The 27,475-nt window shown below is 35.5% G+C and overlaps 1 protein-coding gene across 1 annotated transcript in view; it reads left to right on the top strand.

Moving 5' to 3' along the window:
• The window catches only part of TDRD15 (tudor domain containing 15), a 26,721-nt gene extending 5,978 nt beyond the window's left edge, over positions 1-20,743 (top strand). Inside the window, 6 exon segments of the mRNA XM_019659774.1 lie at positions 14,922-19,537; positions 19,539-19,741; positions 19,773-19,826; positions 19,829-20,337; positions 20,340-20,631; positions 20,634-20,743. Of these exon segments, the coding sequence (XP_019515319.1) occupies positions 14,925-19,537; positions 19,539-19,741; positions 19,773-19,826; positions 19,829-20,337; positions 20,340-20,631; positions 20,634-20,743 (5,781 nt within the window). The 5' untranslated portion in view covers positions 14,922-14,924.
• Positions 20,744-27,475: the final 6,732 nt, after the last annotated feature.

Below are 27,475 nucleotides of genomic sequence, written 5' to 3'. Positions count from 1 at the left end.
AGGAACAGGACAGGGATTGCTTTAAATGGTCCTGTGTACCACATCTTGTGATACATATGTACCACATTTTTGGAGAACAGTTCAACCATATCATTTTGAACAGCCACACAGTAATCCATGCTATGATCTGAATCCATTATTGTTTATATTACATTATTTCTAGTTTATGTTAGTATAAGCAATACTGTATTGACTGTCCCTATAGCAAGATCTGTGCTGACAGCCGCAATGATTTCCTTAAGAGAATTACTGCGGGTGGGAGAGGGGTTGTGGGAAAGGGGAACGCCGGAACAAAGGATCAAACTATTTTAAGGCTTCAGATACGTAGTTTTTAAATTGCTCCAAGTATATGGCAGTTCTTCTCTCCCACTTCCTCATTAACACTAGGTATTATTTGAAAAAAAAATGATGAGGTTTAATTGCATCTTGAGTAGAAATGACATCTTCCCTTAGGGTGTGACAGAATGTAAATGTACAGGCATTTAGAGTGAGAGTGTCGCTAAGTTTGTGCTGCCTCCTGGTGGTAACTAAAAACCCAACAAGACAGAAAATCAAACTGAAAACAATCTGAACAACAGAAATGTTAATTTATTAACGGCTGAAGTTCTAGAAAGTGGGTGGCAGAAACAGAAAAAAATCGACCTTACTTTAGGACATCGGATTTTATGGGAACTAGAGGGAAAATATTACCCACAAGTATAGAACCGTGGCAAGACGTGCATTATGCACTCATAGATGGTTTATTAAACTGAATCACACAAGAAAATGCATGTTTAAATGGTGGGTTCTGAGGAGGGATCACGTGCAGCTTCCTTGAAGGGACAATGGAAACGACTATATTTTATGTATTAATATCCATTTCTCCTACAAGACGGTGAAGGCAGTGAAGCACAAAGACATTAAGAGACTTGCCCAGTATCAGTCTTCTAGGGTAATTGTTTCACTGAAAAGCACACTCTTAACAATAATTATGTACTCTGGATCTTAGATTGGTTTCGGGAAGCAGGCTTATTTTCACTTTTGTATTGTTCCTGTGTGCAAAACACTGCTCCCTATTAGGGACAGAGGAGTAAAGGAAAAGGGAGGGAGACGCTCCGAAGGCAAATGCCAGAGTTGTTGCTCTAAAACGAGTTGTTAATCCCCTGCTGTTTTCCAGAGTTCCACCTTCTGCTCTGCTCACGTGTTCCCAGTAATCTCATCTGCTCACAGGACTGCAAATACCACCTGCACAATAATGCATCTACTCAATCTTTCATTGAAGAGTCACTGAGGAAAAACAAGATGCTCACCATTGTTTCTATGCGACTGACATTGTAAGACAAACAGACATCAAATAGTCACATAAATAAAATATATATTTGCATTTTATAAAGAAGGGAATATGTATTCGCATTTTTTAAAGAAGGAAAAAAGCCTGGGTTGCTATGAGAAGTTATAATTTAGTAGTTCAGTGGTTCTTACTTATTTATTTTTTTTTGCTCTCATACCCTAATGACTGATAAACTGAGGACTTGATTAGATTCTTCAATCTAAATAAGGACACAGAAAGTTGGTAGGTAAAATGACAGAAAAAGATAAATGAAGGCAAATATCAATTAAATGAAAGTTTGCATGGCTAAATCAATAGCAGGCAAAATAAGACTAAAATAAAATAAAACAAGCAATTTCTGGACATGAAGCAGGTTACTACAAAATGATAAAATGGTAAATTCACCAGGAAGCAATTTTAAACCTTTATGTACTTCATAAAATAGACTCAAAATTAGAAAGAAATAGTTGGCAGAGTTACCAGAAGCTGACAAAAATCAGTTTCTATACCTGATACAGCTGACAAAAACATCACTAAGCATATAAAACAGCTGAACACAGTTAACAACTTGATCTAATGGATATATATTTTTAAAAAGACCAGGTATTAGGCCATGAAGCAAGTCTCAAGTAATTATAAGTAATTGGTATCAGATCACATTTTCTGACTACAATGCAGTTAATGCAAGTAANTTGTCATGGCAGTGGGGTTTGGGCTATCACATGTTGGAGCAGTGGACAGATTCAGAAACTTTGTGGTATTCATAAAAAAGGAGGGTGTTTAATATGGAGAGGGAATAGAACTTAGAACCTATCTGGCACAAGGGGCTCTCTCTGGCATTGAATTGATGGAAGACATAAGACTTATCTATGCTTTACCTCATTACAACCTGAAAAGTACAGGGACAGGCTGGCTCCCCACCACCACAGAAAGCTTTTACTCAAGTGGCAGTGGCACTTAATACTTGTTAAGGCAGTTCCTGTGGACCTGTGTCCTTGTGCAGGATCTTATGTCCTTGACAAAGAATTTACAGCAGTGTATTCTGAAGATCATCAAGCTAGACCTGAGAGGGCTGCAGCATCCTCTGAACATGTTGCCCTGAGGGGACAGGCTCCTCTGTGCTGAAACAGGTCAGTGGCTGACTGATTGGGATGTAATCTGTGTGCTCAAAATTGAGGTGCTGTGAGTGGGAGGGAGTCTATTGCCGATTGCCAAAAATATTGCTCCTGACAGAGGAAAAAAAAATCCTCCTGAACCACAAATCCTTCTATTTATTACAGGAAATTCAGCTCTATTATAATCTTATGGGACCACCATCATATATGGAGTCCATCACTGACCAAAATGTTGTTAAGCATGGCTGTGTGCACAGGTCAGTCTCGACAATTAGCCATCCCAAAACGTCAGTAGTGCTAACGTTTCCAGGGCTAGAGCCCTGTTCTAAAGCATTGATGTCCAAACCTGGCTAGCTTTTTATCAAAACATCAAAAGTATCACCTGTCCAGCTTTTTAATAATCTATATGCCTCAGTCCCACCTCTAAGATCCTGAGTAAGGAAGTGTGAAGAGAACCCAGGGATGCGTGTTGTTCAGCAGCTTTCCAAGTGATTCTTATGACTGGCCAGATTCCAAAGCTGTTGTGTGAAAGTAGACTGACTCTCAGCTCCTAATGAAGAAGAAAATCACCTGGTAAACATTAGTAGTACACCCAGAATATATTAATCGCTCCAAGGCCATTACCTCTTCTGTTTATTTTCACCATTACTTATCTCTCAATTAATTAATGGGGTCATTAAGCACTTAAGACTTGCATTAGATTCCCTCCTCTTTTTTTTTTTTTTTTACTTTTTTCATTCTGCACAAATCCAGTTTACAAAGGATTACACCTTGTTAAGTATTATACACTTTCTGTTTACAAACAGAACAAATGACCTAGAAAATGTTTGGCAACTGTCTTTGTTCACTGGCGTTTAATGGGAAATGTTAATGGTTGAGTAAAGAGGCTCACCTGCCCCGTAAGCAGTGTGGTGTGACATATTATTGTCCATCCTTCGCTACCAACTCACTGAATACATGGAAGTGGAATTCATTTTAAATTGTTTGAAGTTGCATACTTTCAGGTCACTATGATGCTGCTGAACCTAGAAAAGTGTAAAAATGAATTAATTTTAGCATTAAGACACTTTTTTNAGGAACTGTATTAAGGGGTTGCGGCATTAGGAAGGTTGAGAACCGCTGATCTAGAAGGAAACATTCTGACAAAAACTTGAAGGAAGTGAGGCAGCAAGCTCTGTTCTGGGAGCAAAAAGCCCAAACCCAGAGACAAGAAGTTCAAGGAATGGTAAGGCACTATAGCTGAAGTAATGAGGAATAAGGTAAGAGAAACGGGGGTGGGGGGGTGTCCTGATCTTTAGGACTTTATAAGCCATTGTGATTGATGGGTTTAGTTTTCACTCTGAGTGAAATTAGGAGCTACTGAATTTTTTGAGCTGAGAATAGTCATAAGGTATGGGTAGGGTGGGGTTAAGGATAGAAGCAGGACGACAAATTAGCAATCTGGTATTAATAGATGACAGAGGAAGGTAGTTTGGACCAGCAGAGCTAGAAGAGAGTGTCCCATTTTTTTATATGCTCTGAAAATGAACCCTGTAGGATTTCCTGGTGGACTGTATGTAGGATGCAAAAAAGTGGAGCTGAGGTTGATTGAAGATATTTGGCCTGAGCAAATCTTTTTGTGTGGTAGCTTATATTGATTATAATTTTGTTGTAGCTTTATATTTTTGCCTGTGATTTTAAAATGCTTAATTTTCATTTTTTTGGGTAGCCTCTAGGTTTTCTCTCTAGAAGAAAGCCTTTAATGTAAGGTAGAAAAAAAGTTGTCATATTTTCTCCTAATTCTTTTAGATAGTTAAAAAAATAATTCTTTTGTCTGTCTGGTATTTGTTTTTGCTTTCAGTAAAGCAGAGTTTCTCAACCTCTGCACTACTGCCATTTTGGGCTGGAGAATTCTTTCTGTGTGGGATGGTCTTCTGTGTGTGTTTAGCAGCATCTCTGGCCTCTACTTATTATATGCCAGCAGCAACCTCCGCCTCTACCCTGGTCCTGTTATGACAGCACATATATTTCCAGACATTATCAGATGTTCCCTGTGGGGCAAAATTGCCTCTGGTTGAGGACTACTTTAATAAAATATGTTAGCAAATTGAAGCCCTGATTTTGAAATGAAGATTAAAAATATTCTAAACTGTTTTATTTCAACTGTGTCAATATCCTTAAAGACCTGAATCCAGAAACCACTCTGAATATATGGAGAAAATGGGAGGATGAAAACGGGGGCACAGATGCTGAACTTGAATCAGTCTTTTGGAACATGATAACCTTATCAGTACTGTCAGAGTTTCACCAAAACTATCTTAAATCTTGAAAAAGGAAGAATTAATAAGTTGATTCTATCCCAGAAGGGTGCTTAGCCTATTTCTGTTTATTTGTACTTCTGTTTTGGGATTAGTATCTTTCACTTTTATTTTGGTTCTTGTTTAGTTGAAAAAAAGCAGTGTGAAATAGTGGGAGTAATGTACATAGAGAACTGGACTCAATCAGAAAACCTAAATTCAAGGTCTTGAGCCTCCTTTTTATTAGTTTCAGGTGTATAAAACAATGTAATAGACATCTACACCCCTCACAAAGTGGTAACCCCTTCCCCCAATCTACTACCCCTCTGACATCATATATAGCTGTAATCATTCCATTGACTCTTTTCCCAATGCTGTACTCCAAATCCTGTGACTATATATTAAATTAGAGTTGACATTTTTTTATTATTCAGCTTCAGCTTCAAATGTACAGTGCAGTGGTCAGGCATCTCCACCACCCATGAAATGGTTTCCCTAATAAGACAAGTGTCCATCTGATACCCTACAAAACCTTTACATTATTGATTATATTCCCCAAACTGTTTTTCGTATCCCCATGGCAATCTTGTGGTTACCAATTTGTGCTTTCTAATCCCCTCACCTTCTTCCTCATTCCTGCCCCCGTCCCATCTAGCAACCCTGAGTTTTTTCTCTATATCTCTGAGACTATTTCTGATTAGTTTGTTCGTTTATTCTATTCTTTAGATTCCACATATAAGTGAGAGTATATGGTATTTACCTTTCTCCTTCTGACTTATTTCACTTAGCATAATGTTCTCTAGGTCCACACACATTGTCGCAAGTGGTAAGATTTCATTCTTCTTTATGGCCGAATAACACTCCATTGTATTAATGTACCACAGTTTCTTTTTTTTTTTCCCCCTTTTTTTAAGCTGAGCCATCCTGCCACCTGTTGGCAGTTCAGTGGCGGCTCAGCTCGGGCTGGGCATCAAACCGCTGTTGCTCAAAGCTCGCACTCTTGAGCAAGCTCTTAACCAACTGAGCCACCCAGCCGGCCCTGTACCACAGTTTCTTAATCTACCTACCAATGGGCATTTCGGTTGTTTCCAAGTCTTGGCTATTGTGAATAGCACTGTAATAAACATAGGGGCACATATATTTTTTCAAGTTAGTGTTTTGGATTTCTCTGTATAGATACCTAAGAGTGGAATTGCTGGGTCATAAGGTAGTTCTATTTCCATTTATTTTGAGATACTTCCATGCTAATTCCCATAGTGCCTGCACCAATCTGCAATCCCACCAATAGTGCACGAGGGTTCCCTTGCCAGCACTTGTTGTTTGTTGATTTATTGATGGTAGCCATTCTGACTGGAATGAGGTAGTATCTCGTTGTGGTTTTTATTTGCATTTCTCTAATGATTAGTGAGGTTGAGCATTTTTTCATATGTCTGTTGGCTATCTGTATGTCCTCTTTAGAAAAATGTCTCTTCATGTCCTCTGCCCATTTTTTAATTATGTTTGTTTTTTTGGTGTTGAGTTGAATTTGTTTTCTTTATAAATTTTGGATATTAACCCCTTATCTGATGTATCATTGACAAATATCTTCTCCCATTCAGAAGGCTTCCTTTTTGTTTTATTGATAGTTTCCTTTGCTGTGAAAAAACTTTTCAGTTTGCTGTAATCCCATATGTTTATTTTTTCTCTTACTTCCCTTGCCTGAGGGAATATATCAGTAAAAATATTACTAAGGGTCATGTATACAGATTTACTTTCTATATTTTCTTCTAGGAGTTTTATGGTTTCAGATCCTACATTTAAATCTTTAATCCACTTTGAATTTATTCTTGTACATGGCATAAGGAGGTGGTCCAGCTTCTTTTTTTAAACTATTTAAGAAAAATTTTATTGGGGAACAGTGTGTTTTTCCAGGACCCATCAGCTCCAAGTCAAGTAGTTGTTTCAATCTAATTGTGGAGGGCACAATTCAGTGGCCCATGTGGGGATCTAACAGGCAGCCTTGATGTTATGAAAACTGCATTCTAACCAACTGAGCTACCTGGCTGCTTCATACAGCTTCATTTTTTTTTTGCATGTGACTGTCCAGATTTCCCAGCACCATTTGTTGAATAGACTGTCTTTACCCCAATGTAAATTATTGCTTCCATTAAATGACCATATAGGTATGAATTTATTTCTGGTCTCTTTATTCTGTTCCATTGATCTATGGGTCTGTTTTTATGCCAGTACCCTGCTGTTTTGATTACTATAGCTTTGTAGTATGATATGATGTCAGGTATCATGATACCTCACGCTTTGTTCTTTTTTCTCAAGATTACTATGGCTATTTGGGATCTTTTATGGTTCCATATAAATTTTAGGATGATATGTTGTATTTCTGTGAAAAATGTCATTGGTAGTTTGATAGGAATTGTGTTGAATCTATATATTGCCTTAGGCAGTATGGACATTTTAACTCTATTCTTCTTATCCATCAGCATGGTATGTGTTTCCATTTATTTGTATCTTCCTTAATTTCTCTCTTCAATGCCTTATAATTTTCTGAGTACAGGTCTTTTACTTCTTTGGTTAAATTTATTCCTAAGAATTTTATAGTTTTTGAAGCAATTGTAAATGGGACTGTTTTCTTAAATTTTCCTTTTGATAGTTTATTATTGGTGTATACATATGCAACTGATTTATAAATATTAATTTTATATTCTGCTACTTTACTAAATTCATTTATCAGTTCTAATAGTATTTTGGTGGAGTCTTTAGGGTTCTGTCTATTTAGTACCGTGTCATCTGCATAAAATGACAATTTTACTTCCTTCTTTCCAATTTGGATGCCTTTTATTTCTAGTCTGATTGCTGTGGCTAGACTTCCAGAACTATGTTGAATAAAAGGGGAGAAAGTGGGCAACCTTGTCTTGTTCCTGATCTTAAGGGGAATGGTTTTAGCTTTTCCTCATTAAGTATGCTAGCTGTAGATTTATCACATACGGCCTTTATTATGTTGAGATATGATCCCTCTATTTCCACTTTGCTAAGAGTTTTTATCATAAATGGCTGCTTGATTTTGTCAAATGCTTTTTCTACATCTGTTGATATGATCATATGATTTTTAATTTTCATTTTGTTAATGTGATGTATCACATTAATTGATTTGTGTATATTGAACCAACATTGCATACCAGGAATGAATCCCACTTGATTGTAGTGTACGATCTTTCTAATGTATTGCTGAATTCTGTTTGCTAATATTTTGTTGAGGATTTTTGCATCTATGTTCATTAGGTATATTGGCCTGTAGTTTTCTTTTTTTGCAATGTTTTTGTCTGATTTTGGGATCAGGGTGATAATGGCCTCATAAAAAGAGTTTGGGAGCCTTCTCTCCTGGATTTTTTGGAATAATTTGAGGAGAATAAGTGATAACTCTTTTTTGAATGTTTGGTAAAATTCACCTGTAAAGCCATCTGGTCCAGGGCTTTTGTTTGTTGGGAGCTTGTTGATTACTGATTCAATTTCCTTGGTAGTAATCAGTCTATTCATATTTTTTGTTTCTTCTTGAGTTAGCTTTGGAAGGTTGTATACTTCTAGAAAATTATCAGTTTCTTCCAGATTGTCTAATTTGTTGACATATAGGTTGATTGTGGTATTTTCTTAAAATTTTTTTTGTATTTCTGTGGTGTCCGTTGTCACGTATCCTCTTCCATTTCTGAATTTATTAATTTGGGTCCTCTTTTTTTCTGATAAGTCTGGCTAAAGGTTTGTTGATTTTGTTTTATCTTTTCAAAAAACCAGCTCTTTGTTTCATTGATATTTTTGTATTGCTTTTTGTTTTTGTGTGTCTATTTTGTTTATTTCCACTCTGATCTTTATTATTCCTTCCTTTGTACTCCCTTTAGGCTTATTTTGTTGTTCTTTTTCTAGTTCCCTTAGGTGTAAGGATAACCTGTTGATTTGAGATTTTTCTTGTTTCTTTAGGTAGGCCTGCATTGCTATGACTTTCCCCCTGAGGCCTGCTTTTGCTGCATCTCATAGATTTTGGGTTGTTGTGTTTTCATTTTCATTTGTTTCAAGGTTTCTTTTGATTTCTTCCTTGACCTCAGTTTTGACCTGCTTGCTATTTAGTAGCATGTTATTCAGCCTCCAGGTATTTGTGTGCTTTCCGTATTTCTTCTTATAATTGATTTCTAATTTCATAGCATTGTGATTGGAGAAGATGCTTGATATGATTTCAATTTTCTTAAATTTATTGAGATTTGTTTTGTGGTCTATCTTGGAAAATGTAACGTGTGCTTGAGAAGAGTGTATATTCTGCAGCTTTGGGGTGAAATGCTCTCAAAATATCGATTAAGTCCATCTGGTCTAAAGTGTCATTTAAGGTTGCTGTTTCCATATTGATTTTCTGTCTGGAGAATCTGTCCCTTGTTGTCAGCGATGTGTTGAAGTCCCCTACTATGATTGTGTTACTGTCGATTTCTGCCTTTATGTCTGTCAATATCTGTTTTATATATTTAGGTGCTCCTATGTTGGGTGCATCGATGTTTACTACGGTTATGTCCTCTTGGCAGATCAATTCCTTTATTATTATGTAGTGCCCTTCTTTGTTTTTTATTCTATTCTTCATTTTAAAGTCTGTTTTGTCCAATATAAATATTGCTACTCCATATTTTTTCTCATTTCCATTTGCATGAAATATCTTACTCCATCCCTTTGGTTTCAACCTGTGTGTGTCTTTTGATCTGAGGTGAGTCTCTTGTATACAGCATATACATGGGTCTTGTTTTTTTCCCACTCAGCCACCCTATGTCTTTTGACTGGAGCATTTAATCCATTTACATTTAAAGTGATTATTGATAGGTACATAGTTATTGCCATTTTGTTATTTGTATTTCTGGTCTTCATTAGTTAGATTGTTTTCATCTTTCTTCTGTTTAAAGAAGCCCTTTTAACAGTTCCTGCAATGCTGGTTTGGTGGTAATGAATTCCTTTAGCTTATTCTTTTCTGGGAAGCTCTTTATCTCTCCTTCAATTTTAAATGATAGCCTTGCTGGATAAAGCAATCTAGGTTGTAGGCGCCTTTGTTTTTCATCACTTTGAATATCTCCTGCCACTCCCTTCTGGCCTGCAAAGTTTCTGTGGAAGAGTCAGCTGATAGTTTTATGGGAGCACCCCTGTAAGTAACTCTCTATCTCTTGCTGCTTTTAGGATTCTCTCTCTTTTTTTTAACCTTTGACGTTTTAACTATACAGTAAGTCCCCGACTTACAAACATTCGAGTTGCGAACTTTCACAGATATGAACAGACCTCGCATACGAACATTTGTAGATGCGAACAAATCGCAGAAGTAGCTCACATGTTTGCTGGACATTGTCACAGCTGTGCTGCTGTGTGCTTACTGTACAGAGCGATAGTGTACAGCAGTACAGTGCTCAGTCAGAGCCCAGGATGCCCGGAAGCAAGAGGAAAAGAACTCCACCATCTCTCACCTACCCTCCCTCCTCCAGTTAGTAACTCTTCTTGTCAGTTCACTCTATGCAATCCCCTATATGCCAGGTGTCCTGTAATATACCATCATTTTAAGGTAACTGTAACAGTAAAAATAGTTTATTTACAGTATTTTTGTATGTGTATGTGTGTGTGTGTGTGTTCTTTTTTTGTTTTTTTTATTTTTTATTTTTGCTTTACATTGTATATTTGTGTCAAAGGTGTATAAGACTCACTTTGTCGGACTTACCAACGAATCCGATTTATGAACGTTCTCCCGGAACGGAGCTTGTTCGTAAGCCGGGGACTTACTGTAATGTGTCTTGATGTGGGCTTGTTTGGGTTCATCTTGGTTGGAACTCTGCAGTTCCTAGGCTTGTATGTCGATTTCCTTCATCGGGTTAGGGAAGTTTTCAGTCATTATTTCTTAAAATATGTTCTCAGTCCCTTCAGAATCTCTTTTATCTTCAATGTTTTTATCTGAAAAATGAAAATTTTAATGTGAACATCAAACTAATGAACTGAAATTAAAAAAAAAAAATTTGAAGCCTTATAAAGAGCTCTGAATGTAAGGAAAGAAATTTAAATTTTCTTTAGCAAATTTAAAATTATGTGTGTGTTCAACTATATTTCTGTTGGACCCCACTGGTCTAGGCTTATTAGATGTGAATTTGTAGAAGAGAAATCCCAAAACAGTAAGAGTGACATTATCTATTGTATGTATTCTGTAGAATCAGGGAATTTTAATATAGGAAGGGCTTTTCATATGAATTTTAATAGTGTTGTAGATTGTATTTTCTGCAAACCTTATGAGAACTATGCTGTGAAATTTTTATTTAAATTTAATTCAGGAGTTTGTGAACTGTTGAGCAGAATTTAATTTTTAAAAATATATAGTCTGTTATTTTTTAAAAAAGAAATAAGACATTCAAGCATGATACACTAAATTGAAAAACAGAGACACGTACTAACTCGTGCCATCAGATTCTTTTTTATTATTTAAGTTGTGGCTTTGCCATATGTTTATTTGAAGCTATCTGTATCTGACCATGTATAATAGAAGAGCTATTACATATTTCTGAGCCTGATTTGCTCAATATTATGCTACCAAATACAATAATGCAAATTATATGATGAAGCTGCTATAAGACTGTTCATCAGAATGGTTTTATTCTCATTTGCTGAGAATAAATAAGTAAATGGTATAAATTTATGAAATTATTAGAACACTGCTTATGAATCCAATTTATGGATATTTTATGTTTTTTATTTTTTGCATCTTATGTTAGGATAAGAAGGATTTTTGTTGCTGCTGCTGCAAAAAGAATTGTTTGAAAAACCCTAATTTAATCAACACTCATTTTACAGATTTAGAATCTGAATCTAAGAAAAAATACAGTTCCCAAATTTCACACGATTTGTTGAATCTCAAATAAAACTCAAGTTTTCTGATGTCTCAATCGTGTGTACAAAGAGTAAGTACTTGCTATGAATATAGTAATATTCTAAGGAATATAATATTGAGTAAATGTTGGATCTAGAACATCTTGATTTTAAATCATGTCTTTAGATAATATAGTCATGGGACGTGGAGTATAGTGTGGGAATGGATTCAGGGGAATTGTGATAGATATGTATGATTTGGGGGGGAAGTGGGGTGGCGGATTGGGGGGGTTGTCACCTCGAGAGGTAAAAAGTGTAACTATTGCACTGTGTTGTACAGCTGAGGCTAATTCTGGGAAATGTGTATTTCACAATAAAAAATAAATAAATAAAAAGAGCTGGCTTGGGATGCCAGCTCTGAACAGCAAAGCCCTGGTTCGTGTCCCACATGAGGGACAGTGACACTGCCCTCTACAGCTAAGATGGTGAACAACAGCTCGACCTGGAGTTGGGCTGCCGTGAGTCGCAGGCAATGGCGTAGGCAGCAGCCTCTGCTGCAGTGGGCTGACTTAAGCTACGGTGAGTGGCTGGCAGCTAGCGTGAGCTGATAAGAGCCGCCGTGAGCAGCTGTCCTGAGACCAGCAACTGACCTGCCTCACCCAGGAAAAGCGCAATAATAATACCAACATGGGCCAGTGAAGTGATGTCCTCCACAACTAGACTGAAGAACAAAAGGACAGCAACTTGTCTGTTCCCCTTCCCCGATTCCCCAGAGTTGTTCCCCTCCCCCAATTCCCCAATAAAATCTTAAAAAAAAAAAAAAGAATTGGAGAGGCAGATGAAGGAGTCTGATGGACATCCACAGACTAAGTTACTCTGTCTACCTGAATAAGAGTTTTTTCCATAGTGAGGCCCTTTGGTGAGCAATCACATGGGACCTACAAATTTTCTTTGTATGTGTCAATTCCTTGAGGCCAATCCACATATTTCTTCTTTAGACTTCTTTGTAATAATTCTTCCAGTCTTGCTTCTTCAGAATTACTAATCATCCTGTAGAAACTATTAGATATTGCAAATTAATATGCATAGTTTCTTAACTCAAGCAGTTTATTCTTCGGGGAAAGTAGATGTATGGGTAGATGTAGTGAAAATAGCGACTATTTTCTTTTTTTTCTCAGGCAAGGCCTCTCCTGGGTGGGAATGCAGTGCTTCAGCAGTCTCTTTCTGGAGGTTACTGGTATTAGGGGAGACCATGTGCAAACCAAGTTCTATTTTTTTTCTCGTTCTTCTATGAAACTCCCCATGAGGCCGTTTGTATTGTTTGAGGGGAGGGATATCAGGGTAGAGGAGTAGGCTTCAGGTAGTTTGAGTAATCTAATCATGCAACTTTCTTGTGTCTTTGGGTTTTTCTGTTGCTTATATTGTATATACCACCTTTATTTAATGAAAGAGCCTTTCGGGCTACATCTACTTTCTAAACTTAAAAAGGGTGGTGTTGTTCCTGTTAGGACTTAATGCTTTATTTATTTATTTTTTATTTACTTTTCCCATTTACTCAGGTGAATGGTCACTTTGAGTGAATGCCAAAAAGAATGTCCTTGGTATAATCCTGCACAAGAGCCTTTTTAAAGAGTACCTGGTCTTCATTCATGTAAGGAATTGGAGGTTTATAAAATGGCTAAAGTCTGGAAATTGAGCAAAGGCCTGTGACTTTAAATATTGGTGGCTTAAGAAGGCCTTTCTTGACCTGAAATGTTTTGGTTTCTTCTAATGAAAGTCTTTAGTGTGTTTCCCATTGATTTTATTCCTAGATACTCCAGGGTCAAGTAAGCATAGCATAGCCTGGAATCTCTATAGATCAGACTGTAATGATTAGGACACCAAATTAATTATCTAGGATGAAATAAAAACCATAGTTCCCAGATGTTCCTAAATCTTACCCTTCTCTAGTTGCCTACTTCAGTTTGTGGAGTTGGGTATTAAGTCTTAGAAATGTCTCCTGTTCTGTTATTTTATCTTTGATATAACATTCATGCTTTGATCAGATTTTATATTCCTGTCCTCCATGCTCCTTTTTCATCTTTTTATTCTTTTCCTCTGTATTTTGGTGTATTCTCTCAAAATTTTCTTCGACTCCATTTATCTTTATTTTGTGTTAACTTTCCCATGCAGTTTTAAATTTCTTGTGTATATGTAATTTTTCCTAATCTCAGTTGTAGTCTCTTAATAATTACTTAGTCATATAAAAATGCATTATTCCCTTTTGACCTTTTTGGACACAAGAATCAGAGTTTCGAAAACAATTCTTTGCAGTTTCCTAAGTACATTTATTCCTCAAGGGAGCACTTCCTTGGTTTCTTTAAAGTTAAGTTGTTCCCTCATTTTTTTAGGTCCAGTGTTTTTCTCATCCTTATGAAAAGAAATTGATAATTTTCAACTGTTTACTCAGAGTCAAATAGGAGTTGAACTGTGTCCTATCACAATAGATGTTGGTTCTTGCCTGAATTTGGGGAACATTTTTTAGTTCTTGAATTTTTTGCCTTGCCATTTAAAAAAATCCTAATAATCTACAGAAAATAAGCAGAGCCGTATAGTAGAGATCTTTGCCTCTGTGCTAGTCTCCTTTTCTCTTCTCTCCGTACTTTTTGTGGCCAGCCATGCTAGTGATAGGCCTGGATGTACGCAGCCTGTCTCAGGGTCGTTCAGTGACAGGCTTTCCTTAGTGCTGTCCAGGACTCAGCCTTTTGTGCTTGATCAAGAAAGAATCCTGGAGTTGTACAATAAAGCTGATAGGGTCCAAATATTGCTAATGGACACAGAGTGGGGAGTGGAAACAGAGTATCCCCTGTTGGTTCTCCATTTGCCCTTGCTTACAGCACTCACCCCTTTGCGTTTTGGGTTGTTGGAAAAAGTCTATAATGAGGGAAAGTAGTTTTCTCACAGGAGGAGGAGGAGGTCTCCAGTGGACTTTATTTGGCTTCCTTCTGTTATACCACATTGTTTAATGTCTAGTAGAAATTTGTTAGTTTCTTGAAAATAAAGATTGTTCTTTGTTTTTTGTTTTACAGTGAATGTGTGTGTGTGTGTGTGTGTGTGTGTGTGTGTATTCCTGTTTATTATGTTCTCTTGGTTATTTCAATAGAATTTTTTGAAAGTGTGAAAGGCAGTGAGCAGCTAGATGTATTTTGTTTATCTCTCCATCTTGTCCAGTGTATATAACTTTTATTAACATATTCAATTTGATAAATACAGGCGTAGAATTATTTTTAAGGTTTATGTTTGCATACCAATTTCATATAAGGCTAATTTTATTTAATTTTGACTGGTGTCTGTGCAGAAGCTAATTAGTACTTATTTGCTTTTCAGAAAATGGACTCTACATCACTATTACCAACATGTTTAGATGTGGATCTGACAATATCACATATAGAATGTCTTCCCAAGGACATTCTGGTGAAATTTCAAGGCAGAAATAATATTGAATGTGAGTTTGACTACCACATACTGCAGCAGGAAATACAGTATATCCCAAAAGTAAAAAATAATGTGGACATTGATGAATTTTGTTTGGTAGAAGAAAGAATATCTGGAGAATGGCAGAGAGGAAGAGTTTTGGAAAAGAAAAATGAACTCTACACAGTGTTCCTCATAGATCGTGGACAAAAACTAAGAGTTGATAGTACACGTGTTGCTTCAGCCTGTGGCAACTTATTTGAACTACCACCACGTGTAGTAGTTGGTATTTTTGCCAACATACTACCAGTTGGGGAAAAATGGTCTCCTAAGGCTTTGAATTATTTCAAGTCATTAGTAGGACTACAAACAAAAGGTTGGGTACAAGCTATTTTGCCTCTTCAAATGATTCTTCTTGAAGTGCCAAAAATTATATCCCAGGTTCTTGAATTACAGTTAGGAAGACTTATTGATGCAGATTCATTTTGTCTTATTGTGGAAATGTTAAAAGAATTCCCACAACAAATGCCTGATTTATTACAACATAAGAAACCTGAAGTGTCAGTAAGTAATAATGATACTTTACTTGATATTCAACATGTTCTGGATAATTTGCAGCCATCTGTGTCAATAGGCAGTATGGAAAGTGTAAAGGTATCATCTGCATTGAGTCCAAGTAAATTTTATTGTCAATTAATTAAATGGATTCCAGAGTTAGAAAACTTGACAGTGTGTATGAATTTGCATTATGATATTGTCAGTCAAGAAAGTAGTCCTACGTGTGATAATTTTGGACTACTTTGTGTTGCCAAAAGGAGAAGCGGACAGTGGCATAGAGGAATTCTTCAGAAGCTCTTGCCCAATAATCAAGTGAAAATTTGGTTTATGGATTATGGCAGTAGTGAGTCTGTACCCTCAATTCATGTAAAGAAACTTAAACAGGATTTTATTTTAGTACCACTGTTTTCATTTCCATGTTCTCTGTCATATTTACGTAGTCCAGATGGAGATGCAAGAAAACGTCAACTGAGTATATTTAAACAAGCTTTGTTAGGACAAATAGTATATGCATACATTGATTGGTTCAATAAGGATGAGCATTTGTATTATGTAACATTACACACTCAAGAGTCTACAGTTAATTCTAAGTGTCTGATGGAGACTGTAGGCACAGAAGTACTTTGTCCAGTGTCTGATTTGAAAATCCCTAATATGTTGAGAGAGACTAGTGCTTCTGATGTAAACGGTTTTGCAGCTGAGAGTTTTATTGGAAATACGAAACAGTTGATAGACTCTCTAAATAAAAAAGATAATTTGAAAGTAGGTTTTCCTATTAAAACTGTAGAAATGGAGATAGAGACTGCCTACCTAGCTTTAGTAGCATATGTATTAAACCCAACCAATTTCTGGGTACGTACCAATGAACATCAGAAGGAGTTTCATGATATAATGAAAAATATAAACAGACTTTATGATCTGTGTGAAAATGATGAACTGATTCTAAGAAATCCAGAACCTGGTTTATTTTGTTGTGCTAGATACAGCAAGGACAGATGTTTTTACAGAGCTATGATCACTGAAATTAATGATTATAAAATTAATGTTTATTTTTTGGATTATGGAAATACTGATTCTGTACCATTTTTTGATGTAAAAATTTTGCTGCCAGAGTTTTGTGAGTTGCCTGCCTTAGCCATGTGCTGTTCACTTGTACATGTATTTCCTATTGAAGGTTTATGGGTGAAGGCAGCAATTGATTATTTTAAAAAAATTGTCTTGAACAAAGCAATTTTGCTTCAAGTTATAGGAAAAAAAGATGACAAGTACACTGTAAATATTCAAAGTATTGAAGCCTCAGAAAATATTGATGTTGTTTCTCTTATGGTAAAAGCTGGATATGCAGAATACTGGGAAATAGAACCAGAATGTTATCCAAAATCTGCAAGTGAATATTCAGCATTAAATTTAAAATCTAAAAACAAAGTTAAGAAGGTCTTTTCTGCCCTTCTTGCAGAACCTAGACCTAAAAAGCACCATTTATATAAGCCAAAAGAAAGTAATTTGTCCTTATTAAAGTCCCCATCTGTTGATTTCTCAAATTTAAAACATCCTTTCACCTTCTCTGTGGCACGTGAGTCACCATGGCCTTATAAAGAATATATGTTTAAACCAGGAACAGTTCTTGAAGTTAACTGTTCTTATTATTGTGGTCCAGGTGACTTTTCTTGCCAGCTCCAATGTAAGTTAGAAGACCTAAAATTACTAATGGAACAAATTCAGAATTATTACAGCATTCATTCTGATCCTTATCAGATTGGGCAGATTGCTTGTGTTGCTAAGTATTCCAAAGATGGCAAGTGGTATAGAGCTGCTATTTTGACTCAAGCATCAAAAAAAGAAGTTGACATAGTATTTGTTGATTATGGTTATCAGGAAAGAGTTTTTATTAAAGATCTTTGTGCTATTAACCCATATTTTCTTTTCTTAGAAGGCCAAGCCTTCAGGTGTAGTCTTAACCATTTAGTTGAACCCATTAGTTGTAAATTATTAAGTTGGACAAGAGAAGCATGCAGAGACTTTGGGAATTTTATTTCTACATCTAGAGGATTATTGACTTGTGTCATCTATGCCTTAGTTCTTATAGAACCAAACAATTTATGTAATTTAGTGAATTTACGATCTCCGTTTACTAGTGCAAAAGATTTTCTTATTAATCATGGCTCTGCACAGTATAGTACATTATCAAAGCCATTCCCATCTTCTGTTAGTCTTTACAGTTACTGTTATTCCTCCTTTAATGTAAAAATTGGAAGTGAGGAAGAAATATATATATCTCATATATGTAGTCCCAACAAGTTTTATTGCCAACTTAGCAGAAATCATAAAGACCTGGAGATGATAGAAACAAAAATCACAGAAATTAGTGACCTCAAATATTTTCCAGAATATTGTAGTGAAATGAGAGTGTGCCTGTCTAAATACGTAGAGGATGGTCTTTCTTATAGAGCTTTAGCAATACCAACAGATTCATTGTCTGACTTTCTGGTCTATTTTGTGGACTTTGGAAATAAGCAGTTAGTAGAAGAAAGTATGTTGAGGGCCATCTCAGATCAGTTTCCAGAGTTGCTGTTTACACCTATGCAAGCTATTAAGTGTTTTTTGTCAGACCTTAAAGATGTACATATTCCAGCAGAAATCAATAGCTGGTTTGAAGATAATTATTTGGGGAAACGATTAAGGGCAATCATATTGTCCAGAGAGTCAGATGGCCAGCTTGGTGTAGAATTGTATGATGGATATCAGCACATAAATCAGAAAATTAAAATGTTGCTTCATGCTTATGGAAAAAAACATTGTGACCAAGCACACTGTATGGAAAAGAGTCAGAAAATAAACGAGAATAAGAGATTTGCTGTTTCTTTGAAAGGCAAAATAGACAACAGCTATCACCATAATATGATAAATAAAACTAGTCTAGTAACATATTCTGAAAACCAAATAGATCAGTCAATGAATCCCAAAAGTATATATGCCAGACTTTTGAAGCCTTCGGCTTGTTATAAAATTGAACATGTGTCAAAAAACAAAATGAAGAAATCTTTGAATGATGGATGCAAAGGTGTGAAAATTGTCCCTGGATCTGTACATACTCTTGATGAAAGTGATGTGGGCCAGAAATCAGTAAGGATTGTATCACCGTCCTTTGTCAGAGAATTGAATCAAGCAGCCCCACAAAACCTGTATAATTTTACGAGACCACAGATCAAAGATCTTCCTCAACCCAAAATTTACTTAAACACCAAAGTTAAAGGACATGTTTCTAATATCAGTAATCCAGCAAGTTTCCATATTCAGCTTGCAGAGAATGAAAATGTAATCCTCCAACTTGCAGATGCTCTAAATGAGAGAAGAGCAAATAGAGTGAATGAGAGAAAATCAGTTAAACCGATGGTGGGAGATCTTGTAGTTGCGGAGTACTCTACTGACAATGCCATTTACAGAGCAGTTATTAAGAAAATTTTGCCAGGAAATGCTTTTGAAGTGGAATTTATTGACTATGGTAACACTGCAGTAGTAAACACATCTAAAATTTATGAACTTAAGAGAGAATTCTTAACTATTCCTAAGCTAGGAATCCATTCTTTTCTTAGTGGAGTAAAATGGATTGGGCCTGATGAAATATGGGATACCAAAACTGTGGATTATTTTGCTTCAAGAGTAAGTAACAAAACAGTTACTTGTGAATTTTTGAAAAAGCATGAGCAGAAATGGGAAGTAAATATAATTTGTGATGAAAAATGTGTCATTAATGAACTACTGAAATGGATAGCATGTTCAAAACCATAAAAAACAGTATTGCAAAGCCCCCAGGTTGTGTTTCAGAAGGTGAGCCCTGGTGAGAATGAAATGAAGAAAGGAAGATCAAATGAATATGAAGGTTCTAGGGTTCTTCAAGCGTCCTACCAAAAGCTGGTTAACATTCCTTTTGAACAGTTAAAACCTGGACAACTTGAAAAGGCTGAAATATTTTGTTTCGAAAAGTGGAACATTTTATGTGAAGTTCTCTAAAAATAAAAAATTATCAGTATTACTAAAGAAGTAAAAACAAACACCTCTTTTTTTAAAAATGGAAAATATTGAAAAAGGCTTATTAGAATGCCTGGCAAAATCTAAAAAAGCTTTAAAGTGGTATCGATCAAAAGTAGGAAAAAAGTGTGTGGATGAGAAAGTGCTTTTTTTTTTTTTTTTTTTTTTTTTTTTTTTTTTTTTTTTTTTTAGTATTGTGGTCTTATGAAGTAGTGCCTTTATGTAATACCAGGGGCTTAGTGATGAAATCAGAAGTATTCCAAGACAAGCTATGCCTTGTAAATAGATTTGGTTTGAAAATTTGGGGAACATGCCATTTGAGTCCATTGTGTGTTTATGTGCTCATTTGGAAAGAAGCATCCTTTTTTGGAAATATTTAGACTCTGCCTAGGAAGTAGAAATCTTGGTAGATGGCTTGTTATTTTTGGAATGTTTAAATGTAAATATAGTTCGTGTTGAAGAAAACAGACTTAGGTCTTCAAAAATTATTTTCAACATGGAATCTAAGATTTCTATGTCATCATGTACAATAAGATCATTTACTTGGGCACAACTCCAAAGCTGTAAGCGATACTCTGTCATTGCTGTTTCTGAGCCATCACACTTCAGTATTCAGGTAGAAAATTTCTCTGACACAGTGAAATTTCTCTTTATGTTGCTTTCTGATCTACCAGAAAACTTCCAAACAGTGCCTCAAGAGCACATAATTCCTGGTTCTAGTTGTTTGTTCAAATATATGAATTGGAAGGTCAGTGGAATAGAGTGGAAATTTCTGAAATCTCCGATCAGTCTTTGCTGATTGTGTTGATCGACTATGGATTTTCCATTTACATACCTTATTCAGTTATAAAGAATTTTAAAATTGTTCCTGAGGAATCTTTGAGTTTGCCAAGGCTAAGTTATCCTCGTATCTTACCTGCCAAAGGAAAACATTGGAATGAAGCAGCTAAAGGTTTTTTTCAAGGCTTCCTAAGTAAACCAGGCTTAGTTTTTCAGTTTAGGAAAAATAGTTTTGAAACAAAACTGAAAGTAGATGTCTTCATGAGAAAAACAATTTGGCAGATATGTTAGTTGCATCTGGTCTTGTAAGGTATTCTAAAGATTCAGATCATCTTGAGGCAGTTACTATTTACTACTGGATATACTAAAATCGAATGTAAATTACAGAGTAAGCCAATTGGCCCATTGTCAGATCAGAATTGTTACAACAGAGAACATATCAATTGTACACATACTGAGAAAAACGGAAGCCAAAAAAGCAGGAAACTATAAAGAGGAAAGATGTCCATAAGAACCTCTTAAGGAAAAGCCATATTAGTAAAAGATTATATTCTAGAAATTTAACACCGAGGAAGAAGGTTGATAGTGGAAAACATAATTTCCAGCATACCATTACGTTTGATAAATGTGCTGCAGCAACTTTATTTTGGGACATACCTAAATAGTATGAAGAATAGCACCAATTGCATTGACAACATTTTTGAAAAGCTACCAGCTGAAGGAATACAGGAAAATACCAGTGGACTTGAGAACAGCAGTAAAAGCACTGCATGTTAATGAAAAAATATCAGAAGAACACTTAAAAGGTAAGTAGCCGTTTTTGAAAAGTAGATTCTTTTTGTAGATTCTATTTTTGATTCTTTAAAAGTTAGCTATTACATACTAAAATGATCCAAATTAAAATACTGTATGGCAAGAAAACTTACTAGAAAATCTGAATAAATGGATAAATTGAGAGTGATCATTTGAATGATAAAATAATGCTTCACTATCTTTACCTTTTTTGAATGGCAACCTTTACAAATGTAGTCAGAGTGTAAGGATTTTAATTAACCACATATGCAAGCACACATGCATGACATTGTACAAATAATTTCAAGGGTTTCACAAAAGTTCTGATGGTCTATAGATCTCAAATTAATAAATCTTGCTACTGTTACTGAGCTTCCTGGGATCATTTTGAAGAATCAATTTTCTATTATGTATTTTTCTTATCAGATGAAATGTATCTTTATTTAGTTTTTTTAATGTGTTGGTAGCATATTGCTAATGCAGTTAAATTTATAGAATCAACTGACTAGCATATTTCCTCTTAAAACTTAGATATCAAGCTGATTCTAAAATATTAAAATTTTAATATTTTATGTGCTATAGCATTGTCAGATTTTGCTTATGCACGTTATATTTCATTTTCTGTATGGAATAGTTACTGAGGATTTTGCAGTCTATAAAGAATGTTTCCTGCTTAAATGAAAGAATATTTGCACTGACTTTGGAAATGTGTATATTATTTCATATTATAACTAATAACTGGTTATGTTCTTTCAGTGAGTGGAGGTTTCTTGTTTTTATTGATGTATTTTAGAGTATTACATTTGAGTTCATATTTAGATGTTTTATAGTGAATTGATAAATGCTTTAAAATTGACTCCTTTCCTTTTTTGGGGGAGTCTTTTATTACTTAAGTAGCAGTTATGGTAGAGTGTTTACTGTGTTCCAGGTACTGTGCTAAAAGTTTTATATGTATTATTTAAAGCTTATGCCAACTCTTTAAAGTAGGTTAATACTAAGGTTTAAATGGAGTCTAATAATTAGCATCCAACTTCTTTAACTGAATTCTAAATCACTTTAGAGAGAAACAAGGAGAAAGACCATTGTTGAGCAAAATATCACCTTTAAAATAAACCCCCAAGCAATATTGATGAATGTGGCTTATATCCATGGGCAAATAGGTTTATCAGTACTGAATCATTTGTCTTGGTCTAACTTATTTCATTTAACATAATACCCCTCTAGGTCCATCCATGTTGTCACAAATGGTAAGATTTCATTCTTTTTTTAATATGATTTCACTTATATGTGGAATCTAAAAAATGACCAGACAAACAGCAGAAACTCATAGATACAAAACAAACTCATGGTTGCTAGGTGGGAGGGGAACTGGGCTGGATAAAAAAGGTTAAGAGATTAAGAAGTACAAATTGGCATTTGCAAAATAGTCACAGGGATGTAAAGTACAACATAGGGAATATAGTCAGTAATATTGTAATAACTATATATGATATTGGGGGTAGTAGACTAATGAGGGGGGATCACATCATAAGTTTTATAAATGTCTAACCACTATTTAGTGTACCTGAAACTAAAATGACATTGAATGTAAACTGTAATTGAAAAATTAAAAAAAATTAAAGAGTACTGAATCATTAATTTAGACTTACCCACATTAGCAGAGGAGAGCTTCTTCATATGGGGGTGGGGGAGGCTACCCCAAACTTACAGCTTGAAGGTAATTATCTCCAAAAAGAAAGGAAGGACAGAAGTAGAGGCTAATCTAACATATATCTTTTTTTTTTTCTAAATGCACCAATCAGATTGCCCCTACTTCTGGTGTGTGAGTAAGGGAGCAAAGAGACCAGAGCAGTCTTATGCTAGGAGAGCACTTCACCCATGAATACTACTTCCACACGGAAGGAAACATCAGGAATGGGAAGAGGCCTCCCCCTCCCGTTATTATTTTTTTGGAGGAGGCTCAGGGAAATGAAGCAAATTGCCCATGGATATAAGGTTGGTAATTAAGGAATTGTGATTTTCAACTCAGATGTCTCCAACTCCAAAGCCTGGTTTTATTCATGATTTATACACCCTTTTGAAAAGTACTTAGATTATTTGAGGAAGAGTTTTCTGTAAACTCTTGGCCATCAGCCCATATATTTTGGCACTTATATCTTACATTGTTTCTTTACCTGTGTATATTTCTACTTTCTCTATGTTTCTCCCATAAAACTTTTTAAGATCTTGCTTTTGGTCTCCACCTCCATGTAACCCCCTTTATTCCTAGCACACAGTGAATCAGTGTCAATTAATGTGAAAGCAGCTCTTGCAAAAGCAGTTCGAGACCCAAACATGAAATTATACTTCTAAAATTTTTTTGAAGTTCCATTTAAGGAAAAATTATAACTTTGAGACAAATGTAAGTAACATGGTTTTGTGGACTAAGAATAAACCAGTATACTTGTGGTAGTCATCGTTTGAAAGAATAAAATTAGAAAACATCAAAAAACTGGTTTAATTGCCCTGAAGACTATCTAAGCTTCCACCACCCCTTACTCATCCGAGGGCTGTGGTTACCACGGCTGTTGGCTACTGTTGTTGCCGCAGGTGCTCTGTGTGTTGGGCTGAACGGTTTTTAGGAGTTTTTCTTGGTTGAAGACATCAGTACTTGAACTGTCTTGCCCATTAAAAATTTTAGGAAAGAGGCTCTAACAACAGGGCTTTCCAACCTAGGCTTGTATTGGAGTTAAGAGGGGAAGCTTAAAAATTCTGGTGCCTGGGTCTCACTTTTAGATTCTGTTTTAATTGGTCAGACTGTGGCCTCGCCATTAGGATTTAAACTCCTCACGTGACGTACAGCCAAGTTTGAGAACCCCTGTTTTAGGGAGTTTTGTGGGTAACTTTCTGAATTATTTTGTGAGAGAACTATTTCTGGACTTTATGTGTGAAAACTCTTAGGCTCTGTCCCAGTATTTGGGGTCCATACTATACATACAGAGTCACAGTAATTCTGTGCTATACTTCCGAGTAAATATAATAGTAAAAAATGTCATTGTGTTAGAAATGGCCTAGAAGAATAATGCATTTATCTTATCTTGCCCAGATATTGTTTTAATATCGAAGTTGTACCCTTACATATAGAAAACTTGGCTTAACTTTACAATAATTTCAGCCTACTCTAACATACTAATATTTAATTATTCAAGATAATTGTTTTTATTTGCCAACTGTTTTTTCCAAAATAAGTTATGAGTCTTTTGTCAGGATGTTTTGCAGTTTTTGTTGTTGTTGTTGGCTGATCGGTCACTTGCCTGGAAGTCCTTGAATAAATAATTATGGGAACTAAAGACTATAACAATCTTTTTAAAAGAGCTCAAATATATCTAGTCAGTCTTTGGTAAAGAGACAGTGCTTGATGTTCATATGTGCTACCTTCCTATAATTGCTTATTTAACTAGAAGTCAGCCTTGAAGGAAATCTGGAATGGCATAGAGAAGAGCTTTATCTGACATTGTAAATTTGAGGTAATATCTAGATATCCAAAAGGGAATGGCTGATAGTCATGCAAAATGCCAGAATGAATTTTGAAAATATAAGCATAGTAAGGGATACAGATTTATGAATCGGTTGCATTGAACCTAGCATGGTAGTAACAGCTTTTTAACCTCTCTGTGCCTCCGTTTCTTTATCTGTGAAATGTAGATCATAATAATAACTACTCCACTGGCTGGTATTGAGGATTTAAATAAGTTAAAACATGGAAAGCATTTTCACTAGTACCTGGACATAATAAATGCTCACTGTTAGAAATAGGAATAATCATCCTAAAAAAGCAACTACATTTTTTTTGAAAATAATTTTTGAAATACTAACTTAAATTTCTAATGCTGCTCTGCAAGAAACTGAAATATTTAGGACAATTCTTATATACACATACACACATTTGCAGTTTAATAGATTAATGCTTAAATTTCTATTTTGAAGATAGGATTTATGAATAAGAGACATTATACACATAGTTTTAAATAAAGACTAGAATAGGTTATATGTATTTTCCAAAGTGGATACATATTGTTTAAGAAAAGATGTTTTAATTATATGTATAATTATATGTACGAGTATATGTTTTAGTATATGTATAATTGGTGCCATATTTTATTCCTTCTTTACTTTTTATATTGTGACTTCTAGGAATTAAGTAAAAAGAAATTCTGTTTATAGTAGGAATTTTCAAAATAAAGTCTTGAGTAATTCTTAATGAAACATACAATGCTTTGAAAATTACAGTACAACATACTCATTAATTTTTGCTTGTTTTTCAGGAGAGGGCGATGAAATCTCAGATCGTTTATGCATCTGTTTGGCAACAAATGAATATACATAGGATACCCAGTAATTACTGTTTTGTTTTAGATGCTCCAGAGACATAATAAAAGTGGTAAGCATAGGACAACTTTTAATATTAAAGCACATTAAAGGAATCTAGATTGTTGAGATTATTTCCCCAGGAGATAATGATTGGAATGCTAACAGAAATTTTATGTGACCAGGACTTGTGATTATTTGATTTGAAAAAAGTTGCTTAGGAAATGAGGCGAGTTGACCCTTGAACAACACAGGTTGGAATGTGCGGGACAGTTTATACGTGGATTTTTTTCAACAAATACACGGTTAGCCCTCGGGATCCCTGGGTTTCGCATCCTTGGATTCAACCAACCTCGGATCAAAAGCAGTATTTTTGATCTGAGGTTGGGAATCTGCGAATGTGGTGGTGTTACTGCAGACTCAAAGGGGTTCACTTGCCTGAGCGCATCCAAGCCAAACAAAACACGAACAGGAGTTTGCAGCAAAGAAAGCAGAGGTTCATTTAAGGAGTTGGTGCCAAGTCGAGAGACGCAGGTGAGCTAGTGCTCTCAGAAACCTGCTCCCCTGTGGCCTCTAGTGGCTACATTATATAAGGGAAAAATCATTAATCATGGGACCTGGGGCTAGGGGCTCTACTGTTTGGTTTGGGCTAAGGCAGGGAGCAGTTGATAATGGCTTCAGGTCCTGGTGTCAGTCATAGCATTGTTCCACCTAGTTTCCAGGGGATATGGTCAATGGGACTGTTCGGCTCGCATGAGTCCAGAGCTGAAATGTAAGTGGGGCCAAGGTGTTATCTTTGTTGTATTAAATCTTTTACTCATAGTTTGAGGTATAGTTATTGTATCCTAGTCATGGTTGATAGACCTGAAACTTTATTCTTAAGTGAATTTGGTGGATGTCACTGTACTAGATCTAGGAGATACAATAATAAGTCAAATTCCAGTTCTTTAGATACTTCCATTACAAGTGTTGGAAACAAATCAATAAACAATTATAACAAAGAGTGGTACATGGTGTGTAATAAAGGTATATAATAGGTGTTTTAGGGCACATAGGACAGTGTGTCTAATTTTCTGGAATTGAGGAACCAAAGGTTTACAAATTTTCTGGAATTGAGGAACCAAAGGTTTACAAATTTTCTGGAATTGAGGAACCAAAGGTTTACAAAAATATGACCCGTAAGCCTGATTCTTGAAAGACATGTGCTATAGTATGCCAGGGAACTTAGGCAAGCGTACAAGGAAGAAAATCATAGAAAGCATAGTTGACTCATTATAAACATACTACTTTTTTATGTTTGTTTGTTTTAACCAAGGCTGCCTGAGGGGAGGCGGGTATAGAAAGTGACTACTGATGGGTGTGGAGTGTCTCTTTGGGGTGATGAAAATGTTCTGAAGTTAAATGATGATAGTGGCCGTACAGCTCTGTGAATATACTCAAACCCATTTAATTGTACACTTTAAAAAGGTGAATTTTATGATGAGTGAATGATATCTCAGCAAAACTGCTTAAAAATTACATATACAAAGCTTATGCATGGCTTATGAATTTAATAAGTTACCCCTTGAGACTCTTTAAAGAAGAAAAGAAAAATGTAATGAAAAATTCTGATATCTAAAAAAGAGAGAGACCTAGGAAGAGGAAAGTAGCATCCTTATCCCAGAGCATTCTGTGCATGTCATCATTAGCTGTTGGAGAGGAATGCATGTTTAAGCCTTTATTATTTTTAAGTGCAGCATGCATAAAGAAAAGTTAACAATGCAAAGATATACAGGTAGAGGGTTTATTTCTGATTGAAAACCTATGTAACTACTACACAGTTCAAAATAGAATGTTGCCAAGACTCCAGAAGCTCTTTTTCTATCCTCTCAAATATTTATGCCCTCCTTTTTAAATGAACTATCTTGACTTTTGTATTACTACCTTCCTTCCTTTTGTTTTTAAAATAGCTTTACCACATA

Source organism: Hipposideros armiger, unplaced genomic scaffold (genome assembly GCF_001890085.2).
Source record: "Hipposideros armiger isolate ML-2016 unplaced genomic scaffold, ASM189008v1 scaffold_0, whole genome shotgun sequence".
NCBI lineage: Eukaryota > Metazoa > Chordata > Mammalia > Chiroptera > Hipposideridae > Hipposideros > Hipposideros armiger.
This window is presented reverse-complemented; position numbering and strand designations above follow the sequence as displayed.